This window comes from Hypanus sabinus, chromosome 4 (genome assembly GCF_030144855.1).
Source record: "Hypanus sabinus isolate sHypSab1 chromosome 4, sHypSab1.hap1, whole genome shotgun sequence".
Taxonomy (NCBI): domain Eukaryota; kingdom Metazoa; phylum Chordata; class Chondrichthyes; order Myliobatiformes; family Dasyatidae; genus Hypanus; species Hypanus sabinus.
In genome coordinates, this window is record NC_082709.1 from 20,915,276 (window position 1) to 20,935,949 (window position 20,674).

The 20,674-nt window shown below is 38.3% G+C and overlaps 2 protein-coding genes across 12 annotated transcripts in view; one reads left to right on the forward strand and one right to left on the reverse strand.

The window, feature by feature from the left end:
- Nucleotides 1–1,518, forward strand: part of prpf40a (PRP40 pre-mRNA processing factor 40 homolog A) — an 84,558-nt gene extending 83,040 nt beyond the window's left edge. Inside the window, exon 26 of one of the 4 annotated variants that reach the window (XM_059966547.1) lies at nucleotides 238–1,516. In XM_059966547.1, the coding sequence (XP_059822530.1) occupies nucleotides 238–330 (93 nt within the window). In that variant the 3' untranslated portion in view covers nucleotides 331–1,516. Of the gene's footprint in view, nucleotides 1–237 lie in introns of all 4 variants that reach the window. The other 3 variants (XM_059966545.1, XM_059966546.1, XM_059966548.1) reach the window with 3 other exon arrangements.
- Nucleotides 1,519–2,719: 1,201 nt separating this feature from the next.
- The window catches only part of fmnl2a (formin-like 2a), a 227,651-nt gene continuing 209,696 nt past the window's right edge, over nucleotides 2,720–20,674 (reverse strand). For 2 of the 8 annotated variants that reach the window (XM_059966541.1, XM_059966540.1), the window contains exons 22-27: nucleotides 20,129–20,292; nucleotides 19,345–19,446; nucleotides 17,614–17,712; nucleotides 16,285–16,408; nucleotides 13,982–14,075; nucleotides 2,720–4,440 (exon numbers count right to left, since the gene is read on the reverse strand). In XM_059966541.1, the coding sequence (XP_059822524.1) occupies nucleotide 4,440; nucleotides 13,982–14,075; nucleotides 16,285–16,408; nucleotides 17,614–17,712; nucleotides 19,345–19,446; nucleotides 20,129–20,292 (584 nt within the window). In that variant the 3' untranslated portion in view covers nucleotides 2,720–4,439. Of the gene's footprint in view, nucleotides 4,441–13,981; nucleotides 14,076–15,095; nucleotides 15,220–16,284; nucleotides 16,409–17,613; nucleotides 17,713–19,344; nucleotides 19,447–20,128; nucleotides 20,293–20,674 lie in introns of those variants that run through there. The other 6 variants (XM_059966539.1, XM_059966538.1, XR_009511576.1 and 3 more) reach the window with 5 other exon arrangements.

Genomic DNA, 20,674 nt, shown 5'->3' on the forward strand with positions numbered 1-20,674 from the left:
AAGGTAGCCCTGGCATCTGGGCAAGATAATTATGGGTTTGGGAGACTGACAGCAATTTTGGATGGGAAAACTATTAAGTTTATTAAGATTGAAGTTGAATTGTGTTGTGTCCGATTTTTACTTTGCCTTTGAAGCCAGTGTGCTGGACAGAGAACTGACTTCTGCACAGAGAATTCTGCACAATTCTGCACAGAGAATTGGTGACAGGAACTGACTTACTGTGTTTTCTGTTCGCAGGCAAACTGGGAAACTTCTGATAGTGAGCTAAGCGAAGGGGAACTGGAAAAACGGAGGCGAACGCTCCTTCAACAACTCGATGATGACCAATAATTTACCCATCTATGTTTTGAATTATTTAAGGCAAAAATTTGGTGAGGGCAGTCTTTTAACACTCAAAATGATTAAATGTAATTTACAATGCTTTGACACTTGTAATTTTTACAGGGGATATGATGATTTGTGAAACCAGTATAGATCCCTCAAACTTTCAATATGTGAGCCACAGTGTTTCCTTACCATGTAGATAAATCCTTCTGATTCCAAGATCTGCCAGCTTAAGTTTGGGTGAATATCATGCTACAGTACTCTATACTTATCATGGGTCTTAAAGCTTGCCCATAGTTTCTTGAAGAGCACCTGAAAGCTGCATCTGGTGTGTTTCTGTATCCAACAGTAAGCTGTGGATACCAGAAACTAAGCAGTTTGTGTATGCTTTTGCAAAGTCGAAGATGAGATGGTGCCTAGAAATTGTTCTGCCTGCTTCACTTTCAAAATGGAAATAGCCAATAACAATGGAATTTTATGATTGAAAGGTTTTATTTTGCCATCATACATTATGATGTTAGCAAAAATCCTAGGTAATCAAAAACAACTTAATTGAACTGGTTATAACTAGTAAGATAGCATGGCTCTTTCCTGATGTTCAGTGTGTGAGGTATCTGCTATTTCTAACACAAATGGTTTTTTTTTATCCAACTGAACAAAGCTAGCTGTGTTGAGACCTGGGATGTTTGAGTTACCCTTTAAAATGTTTGGTCATTGTGCATTACTGAATATATTACAATATTAAAAAATATTAGATAATTGTGCCATTAAACTGTAGCAGGATTTCATTTTGCTTGAAGAAATACAAAACTGAATTTATTCTGGAAATCTTGGTAGCTTCAATGCCTGTTTTAGTGTAGCTAATTTTGTATTTAAGGACATTTTTATTGTAATTTGCCTTTTGGAGAAATGTAAGAGAAAATTTTTGGAGCATGATGCAGGAAATAAAGCTTGTACCTGTAGCAGCGTTCATTTCCTAAACAGTAAGACAAATTTTATTGAAGTTGTTCTAAAATTTAATTTTTCCAGGGCAGGAAATGCAGCAGAGGGTTTATTTTCCATCTCTGTATATACTTGTGTCTGAAATACTTAAGTGTTGCTCAGAAAGGGAGCAGAATATTTTTGTATGTTTTATCAGAGAAACATTAAAATTTGTTTTCTGCTGAAAGATATTGAATTGTTGTTTGTATCACAGTATAAACCCAGACACAATACACTGGGTAGAAGGAACACATCTGCAGGTGTGCTTTCCCAGCTGCAGTTTGCAAAACTACCACTGTCCCATTAATTCAGTTACAGCAGCAGCCTTGTGTATAGGTGACCAGAAATGGGTAAAGCTCTATCCTCAGCAGCTTGGTTTTGGCAGTTTCAGAAAAAGACCATTTAAAAATTGTTCTTCTGAGCCTTGGGGATCTTTACACTAGATTCATCAAAACCTCAGAACTACAGTTTCTGATGGTGCAATTCTGAAATAGTCAAAATAATTCCATTGATACTGGTCTATTTTGGCTATATCATTTATCAATTCATGCATTCCTTGTACCTGAATAATGTGATACCAGAATGAGAACTGGTACCAAAAATGGTAGATGCAAGATCAATTGTAATATTTATGATATGTTTTAATCAGCTTAAGGATGAGGAGGAACTGTGGGCATAGTCTGGGAGTTAGTAAATAGCACTAGGCAGAAGACCAGGTTACCATAAACTAATGGCACATTCAGCCTGTTTCTGTGTTAATAGTGCTCTATGAGAGATGTCAGATCACCTACTTAGGGCTTATCCACATTCACAGTATAAATTTTATTTTAGCCATAACTGAGCTTATCAAATTCAGGGTTCATTTACCCTTGTTAATAGCTGGTGGTGACATAACATTTCTGCTGCAACAGTGGAAGGGCAGTTTGTCTTATTCTTGATGTTTCTAATTGGAATGCTGTTTGATTTTATTAATCTCTGTCAGAGGATTCAAAACTTTGACTGAATTACTTCACATTCTCTTATTTTAGGATCAGGTCCAAGGAACTGAATGAGTGGAAACAAAAATGACAGAAGTAAAACATGGTGTTTGCCTTTTCTCCCAGCCCTCAAACTAAAGCATTGTGTCAACTTACACTTTACTACCCAAAATATTGTGGGATCTAAATTTTCTAATTTTTCTGTAATAATATCACTAACTGCATAGTTTCACATTTAGTTTGCGTATGTTTGTCCTTGCTTGCTTGTGCGTCTGGACACCTAGGATTCAACAGCCATGGTCGACCCTGACCAACGAAGGCCTCAGATGTTTAAATTCACTGCCAGTCTATTTCTCACGGCTCGTGATTGGAAAAACAATATCCCTTTTTGGGGATTATCCTGGAAATACACTGGACAATTGACTATATTTGTGTAGTAGTGTAAAGAAGTTTATTTGACCAAATGCCATTAACAAATTTTGTTTCTATTTTTTTTATAAAACAATTCTATTTGCCAACAAGCAGGAAACTTAAAAGTACGTGAGCAGAACATGTCAACATTCCAGTCAGTGATCCAGAACAAGGTAATTTTTCCTCATCAAATCTCCATCTTAAAATTTAGGTGTTGTGCATTAGCTTGAAATTTATAGTCAGTTGACTGACCTCTTGCCACCAAAATTAAATCCTATACTCATTTACTTGTTCATGGACAAAGGACTCAGTTTTGTCATGTTCTATGCAGCATATACACACCATGTAGAATTGATACAAAGCAAGTGATTTTAAAACTAAGTTTACAGTGAAATTGTAAGCAGAAGTTAATCTGGTAATGATTAGCCAAAACTTGGTCACTGTCATTTTAGTTAAATATAAAAACAGAACTATAAGTTAAAATAACATTCAAATTGTATAGGACAGCTGTCGCAATATTTTTTAAACAATATGTACAATATTACCCAGAGGCTATAGTGAATCAAAGAACTGTAAAAAACCATAAAAATGCACTGATTTCTTAGCAAAATATCTGTACATTTAGAATAGCATTATCTAAATATAACTACACTGTTCAAATCAAAAAAAAATGCCAGTCACAAGTGGGTCACATGAGCCAAATGCATACAGGAAGGAATTCAGTGGTTAAATACTATACAATAAACTTTACAATCAACATGGCGAGGCAATGCAACGCAACCAAGGAGATTAAAATAAAGCCAAATGGCACATTTTCAGAAGTACATTTTCTATTTCAACTGTTGAAAATTGTTAATATATAATTTTACACCATTTTATTTCCAGTAACAAAGTTCTACTTTTGGTCCTCATGCTTTAATACTGTTTAGTTAGGGGTTAATAGCTTAGTCATATCTACAAGTTTTTCCCAATCATTCATACTCTGTACGTATATAACATCTTCCTTTGTCCTGAGACAGCAGCTGCAGAATTGACTGTTCCATTATTTTTGACACTGCTGGAAAACAAGTATTGCATCTGTTGATCAGTCAATTTTGATCAACTACCGTGAAGAGTTGCTTCTCTATTTAAATCACCAAATTCCACATTGTTTGTGTCTTGGATAGAGCCAACAAAACACAGGTACAGTGATCAGTCTTCAAATGAAATCTGAACTTTCACTGCCATGGTGGTTTATGACAGCTATTCCACATGCATAATTCCTTATCTCCAAACAAGCATATCTATCTTTCCTGGTTTCAACATTATATTTCATGTCAAAATTAAAAGTTTAGAATTCACAACTTTAGTTCACAACCTTGTTAATTAATGCAATATTGTAAAACTTACCAGTTGTTATATCAACAACTTTAGCAACAATATGCAGTTAAGCTTGAGAGGAAATGTTATGTTGAGGCACTTTAGTTAATGTGGGCTGAATAAATCTGCTAGCCCACAGCTTGCCTGTGATTCTTCCTCTTGTCCTAACTCCAGTTTCCAACAGCATGCCACTCTAGCAGGTATGTGGTAACAAACAAACACCACACAAATATCATAACATTCAAACACACTCATACTCTCCACACTTCTCTTCTCCATCACAATGCCAGTTCAGCACTGTTCACCGAGCGCAAACTTTGTTCATCAAAACGCCTTCTCACACTCCTCCTCACCGCATCTGCACGCCTGTACGGTTGGTTTCTAAGATCTGTGTAGAAATAAAGTTCAAATTAAAACTTGTAACAAGACAGTAAGTATTTCAAATATTTTATTGTGTATCAGAAGACAGTCTAGCAAAGCAGCTTGTGTATAGTGATCAATAAAAATATTTAAGTATATGTACGTCAAAGATACTAACTAGAATTGGTTAACCCTCATTTTTGCAGAATTTTCTTTCCAAGGTGCTTTTTGGTTTTTAACTAAATAATTTTTAAAAAGTCACCTAGTTAAACGATTATGTTTCATACCTACTTTCCTGGTCGCAGCCTTTCTACACTGAACAACTCACTTGGTGACCCTAAGTATTTTGGCTGTTCAGTTAATGGGAATTTGCTCTTAAAAGAATTCACAAATCACCACCGAAAAATTTGAGATCCAGAATAAAACTCCTTCTCATGAAAGTAACATGGAAAAAGTGTAAATAAACCAGAACAAATTATTTTTTTGCTACTCACTATTCTGAGATGCAGCTTCATGTTATGGAAAATTGTAATGAAGATCATTGTCTAGAACTGTAAGCCCCTTCCAGTGACCCAGAGGCCACCTGTATTGCATTTCCATTCAAAAATAATATTTTGTAATCTGTAACTACACCATAAATTTTTGTTTTATCTTTACTCCCAGCTTTTAAAATTTTTCCCCATTTTGGAATTTGATTAAATGCTGTGAAATGGAAATTATTTTCTGTAGTAGAATAGAGAAAAAACATTTTTTTTATGTGTGGGGTCAGTGAGATTCCAGCTGCTCACAATCTGTGACCCTTATTTGGATGAGGAGAATAAGTCATAAACTGTGTGTTTGAGGTACAATGCAGGGGCATCAAGCAGATATGATCAGGTTACATGAATGGAAAAACGAAGTAATTCACTTTTGTGGTTAGAAACTAGAAGAGTATCTTTTAAAAGGTTAAAAACGATTGGTGTTCACAAAGAATCAGAGGATAGTTGTATACTAATTGACTGGCAATTAACATGCAGCAAGAGAAAAATAAGGCAGATAGGAGTTTAGAGTTTATTTCAATATGATCTGAGTACGAGTCAAGATGTCTTACTGCAATTATATAGAGTCAGTTATACAACACAGAAATGGCCCTTCTACCAGACTCATCCAAGCTGACAATAATTCACATCTACACTAACCCCATTCATTTACATTAGGCTTCTAGCCCTCTATGCCCTTCCTATGGCAACTCAATTCCTCTGGAAAACTTGCCCCTTTTGAAATATTCCATTTTCCCCCTTTTCCTTAAACCCATTCCCTCTAGTTCTAGACTCCCTTACCCTGGGAAAAACCCACTTATGTGCATCACGTTTATAAAACCAGTAAGGTCACCCCTCACCCTTCTATGCTGTGTAAACAACCGAGACTATCCAATATCTCCTTGTAACTTAAGCTTTCCATTTCAGGACACAGCCTGGCGAATCTCTTCTGTACTCCCACCAAATCATTCTTGTAGTTTTGCAGCAAAAATTTTGAACAGCTAGTGCAGCCCAATATTTTGTACAGCTGCATCAAAGGGTCACATTGAATACTTGCCTTTCTGTGCATCATCTCTCCAAAGGTCCCTGTTATTTACTGCTAGTAACTGACATTCCAAATTGCAGTCCCTCACATTTGCCTGGATTAAATTACTTAACACTATCACTCTGCTCAACTTTCCAGCTGATCTAACCTTAGATCTTGTTAGCCCTCCACAAAAATAAAATGGTGACTCCACCAATTTTTGTGTCATCAGCCAACTTACTAATGAGTACCTGCATTCTCATCCAAGTAATTTATAGCATGACAAACAACAATGGTTCCAGCACCAATCCCTGCAACACACCCACTGGTTACTGACTTTCAGTCAGGGGGGAAAAAAATTCTCCACCATTACATTCAACCTTCTTATCGCCAAGCCAAACTTGTCAGTTCTTATATAGTGGTCAACCTTTTGGCAAATTGTTTCAGAACACTTCACACCAACCCCACCACCAAGCCACTTATTTCAATTGTCTCTTCCCTCCTGCAGAAGAAGTTGATTAAGTCAATCTGTAGCAGGAATGAGAGATGAAGTAGTTTAATTGAAAAGTAATTTTGGAGATGAGTGCTGGGGTTGGAGGATTAATACACAATTAAAAATACCAAAGAATTGGAGAGAAGGCAGGAGATGAAAGTGTTTTCTTCTTCAGAGTACTGCGAGTTACATTATAAATAACCCAAGATTTCATGTAAATAGGCTCTGGGTTTACATTAAACTAGATTTTGAACATTTTTTTTAGATAGAATGCAGGATGGAAGGCCATTTGCAAAATTAATTATAGAAATGTGGGATAGCATGACTGAGAATTACAGCTGGAGGAATTCAGTTTATTGTGTGTCTGTTGGGGGGGGGGGAAATATGGCAGGCTTACAGATCTCTTTCCTACCTTGTCACATGTCCTAACAGCCAAACCTGCAGCAACAATCTGAACAGTCAGCAATGTCACATTAAAACTGCAAGCAACTGCAGGATATTACTTTGCCTGGTACAATACAAAAATCCCAAAACTGCATTCAGAGATTCTGTTTAGAAGGCTTTGCAATTATAATTTCCAGAAATAAGTGACTGCTGTGATGTTTCAGGTCTTGAACCAATTATTCTTGCTGCAAAATTCCCTTAGTCTTTCTGAGCAAAGTTCTGAGTCCTGGTGCTACAAAATCTGCAGAAGATTGAGGTCAAAATTGTAGGTGAACGTGTTGACTGAGTTCTTGCCTGCTTGGTGAGAAACTCATGACTAGGTGTTATAGACGATAGACAGTAGGTGCAGGAGTAGGCCATTCAGCCCTTCTAGCCAGCACCACCATTCGCTGTGATCATGGCTGATCATACACAATCAGTACCCCGTTCCTGCCCTCTCCCCATATCCCTTGACCTCGCTATCTATAAGAGCTCTATCTCTCTCTCTTGAATGCATCCAGAGACTTGGCCTCCACTGCCTTCTGGGGCAGAGCATTCCACATATCCACCACTCTCTGGGGGAAAAAGTTTTTCTGCATCTCTGTTCTAAATGGCCAACCCCTTATTCTTAAACTGTGGCCTCTGGTTCTGGACTCACCCATCAGCGGGAACACACTTCCTGCCGCCAGCATGTCCAATCCCTTAATAATATTATATGTTTCAATCAGATCCCCTCTCATCCTTCTAAATTCCAGTGTATACAAGCCCAGTTGCTCCAATCTTTTAACATATGGCAGTCCTGCCATTCTGGGAATTAACCTTGTGAACCTACGCTGCACACAGTACTCCAGGTGGGGTCTCACCAGGGCCCTGTACAGCTGCAGAAGGGCCTCCTTACTCCTATACTCAATTCCTCTTGTTATAAAGGCCAACATGCCATTAGCTTTCTTCACAGCCTGCTGTACCTGCATGCTTGCTTTCATTGACTGATGTACAAGAACACCTAGATCTCGTTGTACTTCCCCTTTTCCTAATTTGACTCCATTTAGATAGTAATCTGCCTTCCTGTTCTTGCCACCAAAGTGGATAACCTCATATTTACCCACATTAAACTGCATCTGCCATACATTTGCCCTCTCATCCAACCTGTCCAAGTCACCCTGCATTCTCATAACATCCTCCTGACATTTCACACTGCCACCCAGCTTTGTGTCATCGGCAAATTTGCTAATGTTACTTTTAATCCCTTCATCTAAATCATTAATAAATATTGTAAACAGCTGCAGTCCCAGCACCGAACCTTGCGGTACCCCACTGGTCACAGCCTGCCATTCCGAAAGGGACCCATTAATCGCTACTCTTTGTTTCCTGTCAGCCAGCCAATTTTCAATCCATGTCAGTATTCTGCCCCCAATACCATGTGCCCTAATTTTGCCCACTAATCTCCTATGTGGGACTTTATCAAAAGTTTTCTGTAAGTCCGGGTACACTACATCCACTGGCTCTCCCTTGTCCATTTTCATAGTTCCATCCACAAAAAACTCCAGAAGATTAGTCAAGCATGATTTTCCCTTCTTAAATTCATGCTGACTCAGACTGATCCTTCTACTGCTATCCAAATGTGTCATTATTTCCTCTTTTATAATTGACTCCAGCATCTTTCCACCACTGACGTCAGGCTAACCTGTCTATAGTTCCCTGTTTTCTCTCTCCCTCCTTTCTTGAAAAGTGGGACAACATTAGCCACCCTCCAATTACCAATGCATCTGCGATTTCTAGAGCCACCTCTTTAAGTACCCTGGGATGCAGACCATCAGGTCCCAGGGACTTATCAGCCTTCAGACTCAACAGTCTATTCAACACTGTTTCTTGCCTAATATAAATTTCCTTCAGTTCATCCTTTACCCCAGTTCCTTTGGCCACTATTACATCTGGGAGATTGTTTGTGTCTTCCCTAGTGAAGACAGATCCAAAGTACCTGTTCAACTCATCTGCCATTTGGCTTGTTCCCCATAATAAATTCACCCGTTTCTGTCTTCAATGGCCCAATTTTGGTCTTAACTTTTATTTTTGCTATTCACATACCTAAAGAAGCTATTACTATCTTCCTTTATATTCTTGGCTAGTTTACCTTCATACCTCATTTTTTCTTGGCATATTGCCTTTTTTGTTATCTTCTGTTACTGTTTAAAAGCTTCCCAGTCCTTCCGTTTCACGCTCATCTTTGCTATGTTATACTTCTTCTCTTTTATTTTTATACTGCCCTTTACTTACCTCGTCAGCCACAGCCGCCCCTTACTCCCCTTAGGATCTTTCTTCCTCTTTGGAATGAACCGATCCTGCACCTTCTGCATTATTCCCAGAAATACCTGCCATTGTTCCACTGTCTTCCCTGCTAGGGTATTGTTACATTGAACTTTGGCCAGCTCCTCCCTCATAGCTCCATAGTTCCCTTTGTTTAACTGTAATACTGACACATCCGATTTTCCCTTCTCCTTCTCAAATTGTAGGTTAAAACATATCATATTATGGTCACTACCTCCTAATGGTTCCTTTACCTCAAGGTCCCTGATCAAATCCGGTTCATTGTGCAACACTAAATCTAGAATTGCCTTCTCCCTGGTAGGCTCCAGTACAAGCTGTTCTAAGAATCCATCTCGGAGACACTCCACAAACTCCCTTTCTTGGGGTCCAGTACCATTCTGATTCTCCCAGTCTACCTGCATGTTGAAATCCCCCATGACAACAGTATCATTACCTTTGCAACATGCCAATTTTAACTCTTCATTCAACTTACACCCTACATCCAGGTTGGTCGAGGGTTGTGCTGGAGAGAGGGAAAATAGTTACGTTGGCCCATAGCTATGCTGTGTCCTAAGTTATAACTACCAGGATGATGAGAGGTGACCTGATAGAGATGTATAAGATGATGGAGAGGCATTAATTGTGTGGATAGTCGGAATCTTTTTCCCAGGGCTGGAATGGTTGCCACAAGAGGATACAAGTTTAAGGTGCTGGGGAGTAGGCACAGGGGAGATGTCAGGGATAAGTTTTCTTACTCAGAGAGTGGTGAGTGTGTGGAATGGACTGCCAGCAATGGTGGAGAAGTTTGATAAGATAGGGTCTTTTAAGAGACTTTTGGATAGGTACATGGAGCTTAGAAAAATAGAGGGCTATAAGGGACATGTTCAGCACAACTTAGTGGCTGAAGGGCCTGTATTGTGCTATAGGTTTTTTATGTTTCTATGTTGCCACTCAAACTATCTGGCTAAGTTGATTTTATGATGTGGTCTGAAATTCCATCAAATGTTATATGGAGTTAAAATTTTGTTTTCAAATATATGGATATTTCATCTTCTTCCCTAATTTTATTATCTTAGTTTCTCATCAAAGTTTACATACTAAATGGGTGTTGCATAATGAACCCAATTTAATTAGGGAGCATAAGGTAAAGGAACTCTTAAGAGGCTGTGATCATAATATGATAGAATTCACCCTGCAATGTGAAAGGTAGATAAAGTCAAATGTATCAGTATTATAGTGGAGCAAAAGGAATCTCATATGCATGAGAGAGGAGCTGGCTAAAGTTGATTGGAAGGGGACACTAACAGGGATGAATACAGAGCAGCAATGGCTGGAGTTTCTGGGAACAATTTGGAAGGTACAAGATAAATATATCCCGAAGAAGCAGTATTCTAAAGTCAGGATGACATAACCGTGGCTGACAAGGGAAGTCAAAGCCAACAAAAGCCAAAGAAAGGATATATATTAAAGCAAAAAACAGTGGTAAATTAGAGGATTGACAAGCTTTTAAGACCCAACAGAAGGCAAATAAAAATGTCATAAAGAGGGAAAAGCTGGATTACGAAGGTAAGCTAGCTAATTATATTAAAGAGTTCATTTCTTAAGATATATGAAAAGTAAAAGAGAGATGAGAGTAATATTGGACTGCTGAAAAGGTAGTAATGGAAAAGGAAATGGCAGATGAATTAAATATGTATTCTGCATCTATCTTCACTGTGGAACATTCAAACAATTATGCCAGAAGCTTGAATGTCGGGGCAAAAGAGAGTGCAGTGCTATTACTAAGGAGAAGGTGCTTGGGAAACTGAAATGTCTGAAGGTAGATTAGTCATCTGAAAGAGGGAGCTGAAGAGATAGTGGAAAAATTAATCTTGATCTTTCAAGAATCAATAGATTCCAGCATGGTTCTGGAGGACTGCAAAATTGCAAATGTCACTCCACTCTTCAAGAAGGGAGGGACGCAGAAGAAAGGAAATTATAGGCCAGTTAATCTGACCTCAGAGGTTGGGAAGATGTTGAAGTTGATTGTTAGGCAGTGGTTTCAAAGTACATGATTAAAATAAACGAAAGACAGCATGATTTCCTTAAGGGAAAATCTTGAAATTCTTTGAGGAAATAAAAAGCAGAATAAACAAAGGAAAATTGGTGGATTTTCAGGTGGCTTTGGACAGGCGCTTGCAAGAGCCCATGGTACTGCAGTAAAGATATTGGCATGGATAGAGCATTGGCAAAAAGTGGAAATAAAGGGAGCCTTTTTTGATGGTTGCCAGTGACTAGTTATGTAAATGATTTGGATGATGGAATTGATGTCTTTGTGGCCAACTTTGCAGACAATATGAAGGTAGGTGGAGGAGCAGGTAGTGTTGAGGAAGCAGGGAAGCTAAAGAAGGACTTGGACAGATTGGAAGTATGGGCAAAGAAGTGGCAGGTGGAAACCTGTGTAGGGAAGTGTACAGTCATGCACTTTGGCAGAAGGGATAAAGCCATAGCCTATGGGGAGAAAGTTAAATAATCCGATGTGTAAAGGGACCTGGGAGTCCTCGTACATCATTCCCTAAAGGTTAATTTGCAGGTTAAGTTGGTGGTGAAGAAGGCAAGTGCAATGTTAGCATTCATTTCAAGAGGCCGAGAATGTAAAAGCAAGGATGTAAAGCAGAGGCTTTATAAGGCACTAACTAGTCATCACTTTGGAGTACTGTGAGCAGCTTGGGTCCCTTATTTAAGAAAGAATGTGCTGACATTTGAGAAGGTTCAGAGCAGGTTCACAAGAATCATTCTGTGAATCAAAAGCTTATCATATGAGGAGCAATTGATGGCTCTGGGCCTTTACTTGCTGAAATTTAGGGGGCGGGGGGTTCATCAAATGGTGAACTGCCAAGATAGAGTGGATGTGGAGAAGATGTTTCCTATGGTGGGGGAGTCTGGGACCAGAGGGCACAACCTCAGGGTAGAAGAATGTCCATGTAGAACTGAGATGAGGAATTTCTTTAGCCAGAGGGTGGTGAATCTGTGGAATTCGTTGCCACAAGCAGCAGTGGGGCCAGGTCATTTGAATGTATTTAAGGAGGAGGCTGATATATTTCTTAGTCAGGGTATAAAAGGTTACGGGGAAAGGGCAGAACGGGATTGCGAGGGGAAACTAATCAGCTGTGATAAAGAGGCAGTTCAGATGCAATGGGCCAAATGGTTCAATTCTGCTTCTGTGTCTTATGGTCTTGTATTTAAATTATCTGAAAATTATTTTCCGGCTTGCTGGTCAAGAATGCTCTCATTATGATTCTCAATGCCAGGACACTCTTGAGATACAACCCAGAGATTTATTTTCTTTTGGATTTATTGAGTGAGACTTTTTTTTTGCAGATTTTACTCATTAGTTGCAACTTCTAATAGCTCCTGAGCACATGAAGTAAACTCATACAATAAGTGGTGTTTAAGCTAGAGAGTTGATGATTTCACTCCTCAATTATTATTTGAGTAGTTCTCTTGAGAAGCAATACCTGATGAGAAAGGTCTTTTGAAAGTTTTTAAAAAGCATAAGTTGGAGACGATTCATGTGACTGCAGAGTCCAAGAGCTAACTAATCTACCAATGGTACAAAGACCCAAGAGAAATGTAACATGATCAGGTAAAGGTTTTGTGAAAGGAAAATTGGTTCACCTTGGTGGTGATGTGTTAGCACCAATAGAAGGTTAACTGGATGATAAGGAATAAATGGGCCATCAGATCACTGAGATTAAGTCCTACACAAGAAGTGCGATACCCTTGGTTAAAACAACCTGTATTAAAAACCTGGATAAATGGGCCAAACAAGTAGATTCCCTAATTATTACAAAATTAAATGGATTAGGGGCTGAGAGTGTTACATTATCACTGGCATAGTCTGTTTATAGCAGATTAAACAATTATCTTCTTAAATTATAGAACTCTGAGAAAACTTCAGAATGTTTACACAGGCTTGAGGGTCTAGAATTTCTTAAAAGAACAGACTTATCACAAGACTGATATGATGCAAAAACTCTTCATTCAAACATTACTGAATGTTTGGGTATTGCATCTAGATTTAAGGGTTCTAAGGTCAAAAAGGGATAGTTTGGAAGGAATCTGGACATAAGGTAATGGGACTTTCATAAACAATATGAATGGTTGAGCAGGTTTAACAGGACACGTAATTACTTGTGTATTTATATTCCAATCATAAAGTGTGTGTTTCCAAAATAACATGCAGGTGATCAAAATGTGTTTGAAAAACAGCCACTGCAATGTTTCAAGCAACACACACAAAATGCTGGTGGAACGCAGCAGGCCAGGCAGCATCTATAGGGAGAAGCACTGTCGACGTTTCGGGCCGAGACCCTTCGTCAGAACTCCTGACGAAGTCCTGAAGACCAGCAGTCCTGACGAAGGGTTTCCGCCCAAAACGTCGACAGTGCTTCTCCCTATAGATGCTGCCTAGCCTGCTGCGTTCCACCAGCAGTTTGTATATGTTGCTTGAACTTCCAGCATCTGCAGATTTCCTCTCATCATCACTGCAATGTTTCTCCTGCTAAACTGCCACAACTTAAGAATACAGCTGAAGAAACAATTCACTGCCCCCAAAACACAACCCATTTTTGGAGGGTTTCTGCCAAATATGACTGCAATCCACTAAATCTGCTGGAATCTCTCAAAAGAATTTAGTATTCTTATAATACTGCCCTTATCCTGTAACTACAAATTGATAAAGCTTTTATTTTTTTTTGCTTTATCATATATGTATTTTAAATATGGCTGCCAATGTATAGCTGTAGCAAGAAAAAGCAATGCTTGCCAGCTCTGTGCGTCTTCCACCACCGCTGTGCAAGAAACATTCCTTACCCTCGAGGGACAATTTGGAAATTTAGTGATATTATTCTTCTTTAGAGCTAAATAGAAAAAACACAAAGGAAGGTTAAATTTTTGAGAGAAAAGGTATAAATAATTCTTATCTTAGCGTTCCCAATTTAGAGTGCAGGTTAGCCACTGTTGCAGAATAGCCACCAAAAGAGAAGTTAGAACAGGATTGACAGTTGTTGCAGACATAACGGAAGCAGAGTAAAGAAGGCAGAGAGTCCAAAATCACATTTCAGATCATTGAAACAAATTCACAAGCTGGTTTGAAGACTGACTTCAACAAGACAAGACAACACAGCCCTATGCAATAGAGTTAAATAAATGATCATAATTTTTTCAAATTTGTAAAGATTAAAATGTTTCTCAAAAAGAGTTTCATTTAATGATCAAGAAGTGGTAGCAAAATCAATTTTTAATGACAGGAGAGGATATAAATGGAAATGCACATGCTCTGTTAGATGAAATAGTTTAGTGCTCAGAAAGCCTTGCGTAGATCTTCGATCCTTGACCTGAAGTCCTTTAATGCAAACTAATATTATAATGACTGGGTTCATTCACTGTACACACAGACATGCAAACCAGAGAACTATAACGAATACTGGGAAATCCCGCGCCATTAGCACATGCAAATATTAAGTGATTCAATCAGAATAGCCATGTAAGCAAACAACCAAGGAAAGGAAAGGAAAATATAAACATGTTCAAATGCACGTGTCAGTTTGACTGCAAAACCACCTTCATGCAGGGTAACTTGCATCTTTTTTCAGAGCATCAAAAACTTCAATAACCAAGTAAGACAAGTTATAGTAAGAGAATATAGCACAAGCATGGTATAGTAATGAAATAATGTATAAAAACAGCCAATATCAATTCCACACCAATGCAATTCAAACAGCCAAGATGCACAATAAAGTTCTCAGTAACTTTAAAACATGCAATTGCAATGGAAAATGAGCAAGGATGATTCCCAAAATGTAGCAAACATTTCAAGGTATCACATTTCATGTGGTGAAAAAATGTGTAGGTAGTTTATTTTCAAAAGAAAAATCAACCTTCATGAGCTTCAGTTGTTAAAATGTAATATTTAATAATGAGAATCTTCAGAGTAAGATGATTCACTGAAGAACCGAGAGCCACGTTTGGCTGTTCGGGCTGTAAAGGGCACCGTCTTCAACACTGCATGGAAGATAACAGCCAACCAAGGCAAAGAGGAAATAGTAAAAAGCAAATGAGCCAGTGTACTAGTAAATGTTAGTCAATAACTAAATTAAGGCTCAGCTACTTAGATTTGTTTTAATAACATTCTGTTTTGTTAAAAAGCATTGCAAAATGTCAATTGCAGTCATCTGTCAATATTCATGTTAACAAACTACATAATAGTATTTATTTAAAAGGGTTAATCTTATGGCATACATTACATAATTACGTCAAGCATTTAATTAAAATGAGAAGCCAAACAACTTACAACAACAAAACTCTCATGGTGTTAGTGCATATCATTAATTGCATTAAGGAACACAATGAACCTTAAATACATTGGAGGTAACTTTCAATTTCAGCAATGGAGAAAAACAGCCAGTGTTAGAAAGCTCAATTTCCTTCCATGTTACTGCAGCATAACTGGGATTATATGGACCTACCTATCCAATAATGCCAGAAGTTAAATTAAAACATTGCATGTTTTAAGGGGAACTCTGTTCCCCTTTGTGCACAAATACTTACTAGTTGAAAGCCTTAACTTTTGTAGAACACATGGAAGCTCCACTGCTTTAATTTACAAACATTGTGCCTAAGTTTTACAAGGATTACAATTGGACTTTGGGTGATCTTCTATAAAAATCAATTCTGAAAACAGTCAACAATCAGAGAAAGGGAAGCTTCTGGAAAACATGAACAAGTAGAAGCCAAAATAATCTTCTAATTGAGCTGATTAAACATCTGGAAATAACGGTTTGAGTTGATTCTTCACTTCTTCGAATCCCTAATCGAGTAGTATCACTGAGGGTTGGAAGGATCAATGAAGAGCTAGCACTGTGATTCTCCAATCAGCATTAATAAAGGTCAATTTATAGAGCATGGAAGACAAAAGTAGTTTTCAGTAATCCTTACAGTTGGGAAACTGATCTTTTTTTAGTCTAATATTCTTGTGTATCTGGGCTGTATTGCTTGCATGGAAGTACTGGGGTAGGCAATGGATTAGAAATTTTTCTCATCTTCCATGGCTGGTGTGCCTCCTCTTACCTGTAATTATATCCTCGATAGCACCGTCTTTTCCTTCATAGACCTGTCTGTGCTCTCTGACTTGCTTCCTCCTCAGCTCTGCAATTAATTCCTGCTGTTGCCTCTTGGTTTTATGTGATGGGGACTAAAATGCAATAAAATATTAAGATTAAATTCAGAATTTGTTGAGAATTAGGTGTTTGCTCAAATATTTTGTGACTAGATTTTGAACGGGTTTACTTTCAACTCAGAAAATAATTTATTGAGTTCAATGCTTCAAAGTCCGATGGATTTTCTCATAACAGTATGCTTCAATTGAAATGTCATAACTAGCCTTTGATAGAACTTGCTTTTAATTATGGAATATGAGGCCCGAGCAAAGAACAAGTCAATGAGACTGCCGAACACCTTTGTCCTGAAATATTAGCTTTATTAAAAACAGTGATGTTGCCTATGCTGGTGAGAGTTTCCTGCATCGTTTTATTTCAGGTTTTCAGCATCTGTGATATTTTGTTTTTGGAAAAGACAAATTGGGAGGTCTGTCAGAAACCTGGCACAGAGATTATCTAAATGCAGTGCCAATGTAGAAAATTCTGAGCAGAGTTGTAATAATGCAGACGTTACACTTGTGGAGAAAGGAATAAAGAGTCCAGAGGCTGAGCCACTAATCAAATAAAATGGTGCTTCCGCTGCATTGATTCAATGAAATAGGGAGTTTTCTATCAGAAACATGACTCACCTGGTCATGAAATTTGCAGATGAAGAACAGGGAACACTCTAGCAAGTAAGGTGTGTTTTAAAGCTTCTGTCTTAACTCTTTTACCCACAGCATTAATTAGGCTAGTCCAAATGAACACCACAGTGCACAGAGGAAGAGATAGCAGTCCACTAAAGCTTTAGGAAAGGTGGCTGGGTTTCATATTTCAGCTGAACTCCAAATTACATAGATGCCACCTGCCATTTGTCAGTGCCACTACAGACTTCATCACTTTTGGTGGAGTTGTAATTATCAGTTTATTCCCACTATTAGGTTACTGGTGAAGTAATGAGAGAAGGCTGGCTTGAGGATACTTCTGAAGAACAGTTGAATAAATCCCCTGACCTGGAGGTGTTTGATTTCAGAACAACTGTAACCATCTTTAGAAAAAGTTGTTAACGGCAAACAAGTTGGTTATCTGTATCAAATCTGCCACAAAGTCTAAATGCAGGAGCACTTTGTATTATTCCAATCCCAATAACCTGTCAACCGGGCCACCTACCAAAATACTTTCAAAGGTGTAGTTAATGTATTAACTTTTACGATATGATTTTCATAGTTTTACATCAAACTGTTTTCCAAAATCACCATACCTTTTCATCCTGCTGCTCCAACGAAGCTTCTTGCTCCAGGATTTTATTCAACAGTGCCTCTTCTTGTTTCTTCCGTTGCTCATTGTCCTGGTCTGCTTGCTGTTTAAGAAGATACATAGCATTACATTTAACTCCTTCTTTTACTGTACTTTAAATTAGTATATTAAGCTAATGACTGCCTACAATAGATGTGACGTAGGTATTGCTATTGTCCAGGTGATCCAAGGCCAAATGGAGAACCAGTGGGATTGCATCCTGTTGTGGCGATAGGTAAACTACAGCAGGTCCAGGTCCTTGCAGGCAGGAGTTGGTTTTGCCATGACAAACTTCTCAACCACTTCATCACAGTAGATGTACAGTAAGCACAACTAGCTTTCCAAAACTGGGAAAGCATTCAATGTAATACAAACCTTTGAAGTGCTCCTTGCTGAAGTGCAAGGTCAGCGAATTTTGCTATATTAAATAAATCCACCGTCTTGAAATCCCTGCTTAAGTTTAATTACCTTCAATTTGTAAAATCAATAAAAGAATAACAGACTGCAGCATTGAGGCAATAATGCAAGTCTAAGGATGTTGTCTACGTGGGTTTTAGAAAGGCATTTGACAAGGTCCTGCATGGGAGGTTGGTCAAGAAGGTTCAGTTTCTTGGCATCAAGATGAGGTGGTAAATTGGATTAGACACTGGTTTTATAGAAGCCAGAGGGTGATAGTAGATGGTCACCTCTCTGGAGGCCTGTGACGAGTGCAATGCTGCAGAGATCAATGCTGTTTGGGTCTGTTGTTGTTTATCACAATATCAACGATCTGGACGACAAGGTGGTTAACTGGATCAGCAAACTTGCAGAATTACAAACGACAAGACTGGGAGTGTAGACAGCGAGGAAGGCTGTAATAGCTTGCAGTGGGATCTGGACTAGCTGGAAAAATGGCAGATGGAACTTAATGCAGACAAGTGTGAGGTGTTGCACTTTGGTAGGAACAACCAGGGTAGGTCTAACACAGTGAATGGTAGGGCACTGTGTAGTGTGGGAAATACATGTCCATTATTCATTGAAAGTGGAGTCACAGGTGATGTAAGGTAAGCTTTTGGCACATCGGCCTTCATAAATGAAAGTATTGAGTACAGGGGATAGGGTGCTATGTTAAAGTTGTGTAAGACATTGGTGAGGCCTGATTTGGAATTCGGTGTGCAGTTTTGGTTGCCTACCTACAGGAAAAAAATGTAAATATGATCGAAAGAGTACAGAGAAAATTTACAGGGGTATTGCTAGGTCTGGAGGACCTGAGTTACAAGGAAAGAATGAATAGCTTAGGACTTTATTCCTTGGAACGTAGAAGATTGGAGATTTGATGGAGGTATAAAAAATCATGAATATAGATAGGGTAGATGCAAGCAGGCTTTTTTCACTGAGGTGGGGTGGGACTACAACCAAAGGTCATGGGTTAAGACTGAAAGGTGAAAAGTGTAAGGGGAACATGAGAGGAAACTTTTTAAATGAGAGGGTCACGAGAGTGTGGAACAAGCTGTCAGCACAAGTGGTGCATGCAAGCTTGATTTCAATATTTACGAGAAGTTTGGACGGTATGAATATGAAGGGCTATGATATCAGTGCAAGTTGATGGGAGTAGGCAATTTAAATGGTTCAGTATGGTCTAGATGGGCCAAAGGACCTGTTTTTGTGCTGTCCTTTTCTATAACTGACTAATGGGAACAGAGAGAAGGATTCTTACCCGATATGACTTCACAAATCGTACAATTACAGGGAAGAATACTGATGGAGGAGTAGTCTTTGTATTTTCTCCAAAATATTTAACCACCTCATCAAAGGCATCCTGCATATCACATTAAATGAAAAAGTTATAAGAGCAAAATATTCTGAAATAAAGTAAGAAAATCCAAGTGACACAAAATTGTAAAAACTGAAGCTGATATATGGTATACTCAACAACATCAAGTTTCTGTTCCATTTCCATCATCCTGTAAGTTTTAAAGTAACTCGTTTTCTTCTGTTACAGAATTATTAACATTACCTGAAAATTAATATATTCTGAAAACTGACTAGACTATTATTTATCCCATACACAGCCTAACGATATTGTATAAATGTCATTTTAAACTAATTAACTTTAAGAGAGCTATTGTTGCAATCCAGCTGGTTACCCAGTTTGATCAGGAAAGAAATAGTAGCCGTTTATTTCCAGTCCATTTGACTGGATAGACCAGCCACTTTTAGCTGTGAATTCTATCCAGCAACATGGCAATTTATCCAAGGAGCTGAGATCAGGAGTTTAATCAAAGTGACAAATAAATAATGATTTCTGTAATGCTTGTGTGGAACAATGAATGCTCACACATAGAGGAATTATAAATGCTGGCAAATGAAAATACTTGTGGCTGGCATGTTTGCAGATTAACTTTGTAGAGGAACAATTAGCTGTAATGATAACTAAGTTCTCCTGGAAGAATAAAAACTGAAATTAACCAGTGAAAGCAAAAACTGGAAAGGATTCTTGCCTGTGATATTCTGGCATCATCCTGCAGTTTCTTCAGTTTTCCTTCATTCGCACCAAGAAATTCTTTTAGTACAACATTATGCTCATGCATTGTGTACTCCCGTTTTGTGAGGTCCATTCCTCTTTGTAACTCTTTGACATCAAGTAAGACATTTTCAAGAGACACTGAAGTACAATATAAAAGATTGAATCAGTCAGGCAATATGGTACTCTTGCGTCAGTATTACTCAAACTATAAATAATAATTGAGTTTCTATAGTTTATTGCACAGTTCACATATCTACCAAACAAAATAATTTACAAAATCTCTCAAAAATATTAGGCTTGTAGAATACCACTTCAGAAACTGTTTCACAATATATTAGATTATCTTCCACTTTAAAGTGGCCACCTCCAACATTTAGGCTATTGGAAAAAGCTTTCCTTGTTCATTTACAGAATACTGATGCTGCTGACAAAGTCATCATTTACTGCCTTTCCCTAACCCTCCTTGACCTGCTACAGGTTGAGGCCCCCTGGATATTACTTGAGGTTTGACCTACCAGGC